At 49.5% G+C, this 8,814-nt stretch overlaps 1 protein-coding gene across 3 annotated transcripts in view; it reads left to right on the top strand.

Moving 5' to 3' along the window:
* The first annotated feature begins 6,128 nt into the window (after positions 1 to 6,128).
* Positions 6,129 to 8,814, top strand: part of ZNF341 (zinc finger protein 341) — a 42,938-nt gene continuing 40,252 nt past the window's right edge. The window contains exon 1 of one of the 3 annotated variants that reach the window (XM_059039039.2): positions 6,129 to 6,243. In XM_059039039.2, coding sequence (XP_058895022.1) covers positions 6,213 to 6,243 — 31 coding nt within the window. In that variant the 5' untranslated portion in view covers positions 6,129 to 6,212. Of the gene's footprint in view, positions 6,244 to 6,398; positions 6,414 to 7,688; positions 7,758 to 8,814 lie in introns of those variants that run through there. The other 2 variants (XM_067012350.1, XM_067012348.1) reach the window with 2 other exon arrangements.

The raw sequence follows: 8,814 nt of genomic DNA, 5'->3' as shown, positions 1-8,814 counted from the left end.
TGTAATCAGTCACAGTGGGCTCCGCCCGATTCCACCTAAAGAAGCTTAGAAACATGCTCCTGGATTTGTCCAATCAGAAAGCATGTTTCTCTCGGGCTTGGAGAGAGGTGTGTCACCTGTGAGCTTGGAAGCAAGTTTCCTGAAAGAGGAGCTGCCCTTCTTAGAGTTGGGATGGTGGCACTGAGGGGAACCAGGCCTTATCTTTACACATGACAGTTCCGATTGGTTAACATTGATCATAGCGATCTTTTCAGACCATAAATGACTTGGCACCATTTGGGTTTCCATTTATTCTTCTTCTTTTTTTTTTTTTTTTGCGGTACCCGGGCCTCTCACTGTTGTGGCCTCTACCGTTGCGGAGCACAGGCTCCGGACGCGCAGGCTCAGAGGCCATGGCTCATGGGCCTAGCCGCTCCGCGGCCTGTGGGATCTTCCCAGACCGGGGCACGAACCCGTGTCCCCTGCATCGGCAGGTGGACTCTCAACCACTGGGCCACCAGGGAAGCCCTCCATTTATTCTTAAAAAACAAACTCCTTCCCACGGCCCGCCAAGAGAAGACTCTGTATGATCTGGCCCCTGCTTCCCTCTCTAACCTCACTCCCCCTCCTCCCGTCACTTGCCTCCTAGGTCACTCCTCTCCAGCAAAACTAGCCTCCTTGCTGTTCCTCGAGAGTGACGCTCCTGCCTCAGCGTCTTTGCACTTCTATTTCCCTGCCTAGTATGCGTCACCCCAAGTTCTTCCCATAGCTGGCTCCTTCTCAACCTTCAGGTTTCAGCTGAAATGCCACCTCCTCAGAGAGGTCTTCCCAGAGATCCCATCTAAAGTAGCACTGCCCACTCTGACTCATTACCCTCTTTTATTTTCTTCATAGAACTTTACACTCTTTGAAATTATGTATTTGCTACATGTTCATTGTCCACTGCCCCTACCAGACGGTAAATTCCATGAGGGCAGGAACCTTGTCTGTCTTATTTTCTGCTGTAACTCCAGTACTTAGCACATGGCAGGTGCCCAACATAGGCTTTTTGAGTAATATAGTTCTGGGTTATCTCCCAGAGCACTGAGGGGTGACATTTATGTATGATGTCACTGTGTGGAGTTGTTACTGCATAACAGTTACACAGAGTGGTGGCTGTAATTTGTGAGGGTGTCCCCTGGTACATGGGCCATCTGGTATTTATCTGTGACATTATTGCCTGGGACAGTGTCAGAGGATGTGGTCAGAGGTCAGTGTGGAGGAATTATGCTGGGCCTATTTTATTATTATAACTGGACTTTCTTTTTGGGGGGGTAATGGTGGACTAATTCAGTTAATCTTCCCTCTGAAAATAGCAACATTAGATAAAATATAAGAATATCCTCTGAAAAACACTGAAATGCTTAAAAGTCTGGGGAATGCTCAGGCCAATTATTAGGTGAAAGCTGGTAACCAGATATTCAACAAGAAGATTGGAATATTGGAGCACCAAAGCTACTTATGACATGAGGTCTTTTGCTAATATTGAACCTGTTCAATATTATGTTTTATATATATGTTATATATAACATAAATATGTTATATGTTATATATATATTATGTTATATATATATATATCAGTTCGTCAACCACATAGGGCAAGAGGGACAGAAGTGAAAGTCCAGGGCCTGTCCAAGGTGGGGAGTCTAATAGAAGAATCTCCTCACATTCGGCTGAGACCCCAAGGGTCTCACCCTTGAGTTTAATGTGATATGAAGCTGCACACTCCACACCACGAGCCCCAAGGGAGTTCAGAAAAGGTTGCCTTGATACTGAGCAGAACAGTTGTAGGAAAAGGAAAGGGGAATATTTTAAAGCCCTTTTTTACGGAGTTGTGACCATTGATGAGTCCTTTTGTGCCCCAGGGAGTAGAGCCCAGTAGCCCAAGAATTCTCAAGCCATAAACTGGAAACCTAGTTTGAAGTAACAACTGGATTGCCCCTAGTTATCACTGGAAGTGACTGGAAGTGCCCCCAAACCTTTGACAAAAGCAAATGCAAAGTCTCTCTGAAGAGGGCACCTTTATCAATATCTTTGCCTTCAGGGAACCACCACAAATAATTTTTCAAGGTGAGACCAGCACACAGTCAGAGATAACTAGGAACCCAAGAAGGGTTCCTTCATGAAGAAAAAATAGATACAACAGATGGGAGGAACAGATAAACACAGACTTCAGGTATTGTAATTTGCAGCCACAGGTTTTAAAAAATTGTGCATACAAGATTTAAAGTTCGAAAATAGCTACAGAAAACAGAAAATTATTATTTTTTTAAACATGGAAAATTTGAAAAGGAACCAAACAGAACTTCTAGAAACATCACTTGATACTCCCATGCAGAATCAGTCACCAATCCCTGATACATGGCCCAGCATTAGGAAAGGGTGTTTGGAAACTGTTTGGATCAGCAAGTATTTCCTGAGTGCACTCTTTTGCTAAGCCCTTTCTCACAGATATTAAGAAATTTCTGCCCTCAGGGAGCCCGGGGTAAAGAGTCACCATATAGGAACACTTACCATTGCCTGGTGCCCCCCCCACATTTAAAAAAATGCTTTTTCGGCTGCACCTTATGGCATGTGGGATCTTAGTTCCCTGACCAGGGATTGAACTCGCACCCCTGGCATTGGAAGCGTGGAGTCTTAACCACTGGACCACCAGGGAAGTCCCCTGGTAACCCTTTTTAATGGTACATAACTCTGAGTTCCTTAGGGTTTGGCCTATTTCTTCACCTTTGCCCAGTGAAATTGAATTTATTTATTTAATGATCACCTACAGATTATTAATTGTATGTCAGGAGTTGTTTCCTAAGTGCTTTTTTAACCATTTCATTCTCATAGCAACCCTATGAGGTAGGTACTATAATTATGCCCACTTAACTGATGGGAACTAAGGCAGAGAAACAAAGTAACTTGAAGAGAAACAAAGTAACTTGCTTAAGATGATTTCACTAATAATTGATGGATCCCGGATTGGAATTCAGCCCCTTGCTCCAGAATCTTTGATCTTATCCACTTATCCACTTATCCACTGTATTCGTTTGCTAGGGCCTCCATAACAAAATACCATGAACTGGGTGGCTTAAACAACAGACATTTATTTTCTCACAATTCTGGAGGCTAGAAGTCCAAGATCAAGGTGTCCGTAGGTTTGGTTTCTTTCTTTTTTTAAAAAAAAAATTTATTTACTTATTTTTGGCTGTGTAGGGTCTTCGTTTCTGTGCGGGGGCCACTCTTCATCACGGTGCGCGGGCCTCTCACTGTCATGGCATCTCCCATTGTGGGGCACAGGCTCCAAACGCGCAGGCTCAGTAAGTAGTTGTAGCTCACAGGCTTAGTTGCTCTGCGGTGGGATCTTCCCAGACCAGGGCTCGAACCTGTGTCCCCTGCATTGGCAGGCAGATTCTTAACCACCAAGCCACCAGGGAAGCCCAGCTTGGTTTCTTTCGAGGCGTCTCTCCTTGGCTTGCAGATGGCTGCCTTCTCCTTCTCACTGTGTCCTCACATGGTCACCCCTCAGTCTCTCTGTACATTCAAATACCCTCTTCTTTTAAGAACACCGTCATATTGGATTAAGGCCCACCTATGTGCCCTCACTTAACCTTAATTACCTCTTTAAAGGCCCTTATCTCCAAACACAGTCTGAGTAGTAGGGATTAAGATATCAACATATGAATGGTGGGGGGCACAAGTCATCCCATAACAACCACCACACTTTGCTGCCTCCTACCTATACCAATGAACCTAACAAGATGTCAGGGTCCAGCGTTGCTTTGTGTGTCCTTAGTTTCTTCCCCTTATGGCTGGGAGTCTAGTTGAAGCTGTTCATGATTTCTCCCCTCACCGTGGAGAAGTTAACTTTTCTGGGTGGCTGGTGCACTCACTGTGAATGGGAACACTGGGCATTTCCCAGACTTTCCCTCTTCCCTGCTTGGCTCCACACCTGGAATTGCCACATTACTTACTGCAGGAGTCTCTAAACTGTGATTGGATTCGGTTCAGTGCCAAGGTGCTTGCCCTAAGGGAATGTGACATAGGACGATAGATTTTGGTGGAGGAAGAGATGGAGGTGAGTGGAAAGTTTGGAGCAGGGGGCAGCCTGACTGGAGAGCCTGCTGGAGGTAGGGTCTATATCCCTGAAAGCTCATTCAGTTGTTCCATCCGTCAAGTAGTCAGTCAACAAGCATTTCCCAGGTTGCCTCTGTGCCAAGCTCTGATGGTTGCCTCCATCCCATCAGAATGGATGAAGCACTCCCGCTTAGAGGGCTCCCTATTGAGGGGGTAGAGAAAAGGGGAACTTCCAATGGCTGAAGAGTATCACATGATAGGGGTAGGGGTGGGAGAACAGCATTTTAGTAAGAGAGAACAGCATGTGCAAAGGCCTGAAGAGCAGATAAAAATCAACATGTGTGGGGCCTTCCCTGGTGGCACAGTGGTTGAGAGTCCGCCTGCCGATGCAGGGGACGAGGGTTCATGCCCTGGTCCGGGAAGATCCCACATGCCGCAGAGCGGCTGGGCCCGTGAGCCATGGCCGCTGAGCCTGTGTGTCTAGAGCCTGTGCTCCGCAACGGGAGAGGCCACAACAGTGAGAGGCCCGCGTACCGCAAAAAAAAAAAAAAAAAAATCAACATGTGTATATGCACCTGGGTGTATCAAAATACAGCCCTGCCCTTCCTTCGACTTAAAATGGGGTTACACCTGGATAAACCCATCGATGGCTGAAAATATCATGCTCATTGTCAACTCTCCCTGGCTACCAGGAAGTCAGCCTGCTGTTCTTGCGGCGACCCTTCTCTTTAAGAAACTCTACCTTCCTCACATTCTGCCTTGTGTCTGGAAATTGTTTTCCAACCCACACTCGGACCACCACACTAACGTCCCAGAATAGCATCTTATAGGGGTCTGTATGCCAGTTTCTTTTATAGAACAGAGTGGGGAGGAGGTGAGGAAGTAAAGTAAAAAGGCCATAAGTCTTGCAAACTACCTCATGGCTTGGCCAGAACTGGAGAGGGGATGTGTTAATTTCTTCTTTCCTGCAGCCATTCATAGGTGGGTAGGGTCTGAATGTCTTCCTGTGAGCTGAACAAAGGCACTTTAACATTCAGGCAGAGGGGCAGGGTTCCCTGAGGTAAGCCATTATGTATGCTTACAGCTATAGACAGCATCCTCTTAGTGATGATAGTAACAAAAGCATCCAAAAGCAAAGGTTAAAGTAAAAGAAACAGATCCAACATGGAGTCAGATTTTGCTCTTCCCTGTTACACTGCTTACAGTGGAAATATTCAGTCCCTGTTGCAGAGTTGGGGGTCTCAGGCAGTTGGACAGAGGTCTGTATCACAGTGTTGGAGTCAGGTCCAGTGTGGTGGGGCTGGAGGTCCAGAAAACAGGGTTGGGAGGTGCCTGTGTGCAACAGGGATGGGGTCAGTGCACAGAGTTAGGTGTTCAAATTGAGACAGGCTGGGACCTGGGAACCTTTGCTGCAAGGCTGCAATGCTTGCACCCGGACACACGTCTCCCTGAGCAACACAATACAAAGAAACTATATGGGACTAAAAATAACTGTGTGCATGCATGCACGGTTGGGGATGTGCATGTACCTTTTGGGTTGGGACCCAAAAGCTACAAATAGACAGAAAAACCCAACTGCCATTTGTGAAGAACCAGGAACAAAAACTGGGAGTTGGGAGCAAAAGCAAGGTACTGCACATGTCCCCCTTCACACAATACCACCTAAGGGGTGGACAAAACACCTAAGCCACCCCTTCGCCTGACCCCTGGACACACCCCTACCTTCACCCCATATAAGGAACAAGCTTGCCCCCCCTCGGCAAGCAAGCAAGGGAACCTGTCGTTTGCTCTCCCTCCCCCCTGCTGCAGCAAGGGCCCCAATAAAGCCTTGCCTGAATTTCTTATCTGGCCTATAGTCAACTTCTATTCATTGGGGAAAGCCAAGAACCCTGGCTGGTATCAAAATACTGCAGAGATAGGGGTCCACGTGTCCAATAACTGGGATATCCAGGTGGGGCTGGGGGAGGCACGGGACGCTGGGGGTCCCGCGAGCCATTCCTGGTTTTCCGGGATGGTGTAGGGGCTCCGAGGAGGAAGGAGGGCGCCCCCTGGCGGCCCCGACGCCGCCGCCACCACGGCTCCCACAATGCTCGCGCAGCCCGGCTTCGGGCTCCAGCAGCATCGGCTCCAAAATGGCGCAGACGATCTTCGAGGCCCTGGAGGGTGAGCGGCGGCGGGGACTGGGGAGGTGGCTGTTCCGCCTTGCGCCCCCTCCCGCCGCGAACTCGTAGCGCGGGGCCCAGGGCGCGTGGCGCCTGCGGGGCGGAGGGCGCCGGGCCGGAACAGCCAGCGGGGCGGGAGGGCCACGGATGGGAACAGCCGCGGGAGCGGAGGTCGGCAGGGGTGGGGGAGTAGTGGGGCCTGAACAAAAGCCGAGTTGAGGCTCAGTGGTGGTGGGGGGAGCATCTCGGGACCGGAACAGCCGCGGGAGCCTAGGCCGGGCGGCGGCTGCGGCGGCGGGTTGGGGGGTAGGGTGGTGCGTTCAACCGGACAGGCACAGCGGGAGAGAGAAGGCCCTGGGGGAGAGCACCGAGAGCGGAACAGCCGTGGACGGCTGGCGCAGCGGGAGGGGAGCCTCGGACTGGAACAGCAGCCGCCGCGAGAGCCCGGGCGGCGCGCGGTTGGGGCTGGGGGGCAGTTTCCTGGAGGGAACAGCCGGGGGATGGTGTGCAAGCCAGGACGGGAACCGCGAGGCGAGCATGGCTGCACCGCGGACGCGAGGGCTGGGGAGGGCTGCGTCCAGGGGACCGTGATGCAGCAGCGGCTGCGGGGGGAGAGGGGCTGAGCCAGGGGTGCTGACCATTAAGAACTTGTATTGAGCGCCAACTGTGTGGCTCGCGCTCTGACATAGTGTCTTCAATTCAGACCAGGAAAGAATCGGCGCCACCCGTGTGCAAGGCCAGGCCTTGGACTGAAACTAGCAAACACGGGGTGACTACTTTGTGCATCATGACGGGGTGCAGAGTATTATAAACCCAGACCAAGAAAGGATGGGTGCCAACGGTGTGGTTGGCTGGGACGCCAAGTTACCAGACCCAAACCAGCAAACACCACACCGACTGGTTGTCCCATGCTCTGTGAGATCCTAGGATGTGAATGGTCCTCAGGCTTCGGGAATTGTGAGCTTTGGAGACAGGCAAACACGGAGAGCCTCCACGTGCACTTGCTAGGAGTTGGAGAGGAAGCCTCAGAGAATTCAGGGCCATGGCACAGAGTTGATGCTGGGGTATACAGACCCAAGAATGCTCTTGGAGGGATGAGATGAGTATACACATAATTAGAGTGCACACTGAAAGTAGGCTGGACTAGTGGTATGTGGCTGAGGCTTTGAGTCCTGCAACTCCCCAGGAGGTCTCAGCGTTGTCTCTTAACATCTTGGAGGATCAGCTCTCTCACCACGAAGTGCGTAATCCTCCCCACATCTGGGAAGGTTAAGTTTCAGGAATACTCGGTGGTAAGGGATGTAGGAATTATAGAAGAGGTAAAGAGTAAAGATAACCTCAGCTGGTATTCAGTGCTGTGATGGGTGATGGATGTGGAAGGCCAGGGTCATTGGTGGCTCCCTCTGGGAGGCCAACAGGATGGTGTGAGGCCTGCTTTCTCTCTAGGTTCATGGACTTCCTCAGTGTTTGAATTTTCACTACAAGAATGTGTTCCTGTATTGAGTGATGAAGAAGGTAAAGGAAAAATCAGTTCCCGGGACTGTGTGATGCATGCTGGGCTAGGAGAAGGGCAGCAGAACTGTGGGCATCCGGAGATGAGCCAGGCAGTGGGGGCTGCATTTGCAAAGCCCTGGTGGGGAGAGAGGTCTAGGATTCACAGAAGTTCATGTGAGCAGCTAGAGACGAGGCTTCTGAACTTTATCTTGGCATCAGTGTGGAACTAAGAAAGGGTTTTCAGCAGGGGAGCTGCACAAGCTAACGTTAAGTTTTATAAAGTTCACCCTGGCTGCTCTGAGAACAGACAGGAGGGGTCAGAGTGGCCGCAGGGAGGTGAGACCACTGCAGCTGTCCTGCTGGGAACTGATGGTGGCCTGGGCTCTGGGGACAGCTATGGGGATGGAGGAAAAGTGGATCTGAGAGATATTTGGGAGACAGAATAGGCTAGACTTGTTGAAGGACCGGAAATCAGGGTGTGAAGGGAGATAGGTTAAGGGAAGAATCCCTTAAGATTAAGGGGTGCCCCAGGGGCTTTAGCTGGGTGGACAGTGGTGCCCTGTTCTTCTTGATGAGGATTACTAGGAGAGGGACAGACTTAGGGGTGGGGAATGACACATTTGGTTTGAGTTTTACATAGACAGCATTTTTTTCAAAGACTTAATTTTTTTAGCAGTTTTAGGTTTGCACAGTTGAGAGGAAGGTACAGAGACTTTCTGTATACGTTTGATCCTACACATTCATAACCTCCCCTTTAATCAACATAACTCATCAGAGTGGTACATTTGTTACCAAGGATGAGCCTGCATTGACACGTCATAATCACCCGAAATCCATAATTTATCTTAAGTTTCACTCTTGGTGGTGTACATTCTATTGGACAGTTGTATAATGACATATATCCATCACTGTGATATTATCATACAGAGTATTTTCACTGCCCTAAAAATCCTCTGTGCTCTGCCTATTCATCCCTCCCCCTACCCCCGGCAACCACTAATCTTTTTATTGTCTCCATAGTTTTGACAGGCAGTATTTTTTATTTTATTTTAAAAAAAATAGTCATTGATTTATTTTG

This window comes from Kogia breviceps, chromosome 14 (assembly GCF_026419965.1).
Source record: "Kogia breviceps isolate mKogBre1 chromosome 14, mKogBre1 haplotype 1, whole genome shotgun sequence".
Taxonomy (NCBI): domain Eukaryota; kingdom Metazoa; phylum Chordata; class Mammalia; order Artiodactyla; family Physeteridae; genus Kogia; species Kogia breviceps.
This window is presented reverse-complemented; position numbering and strand designations above follow the sequence as displayed.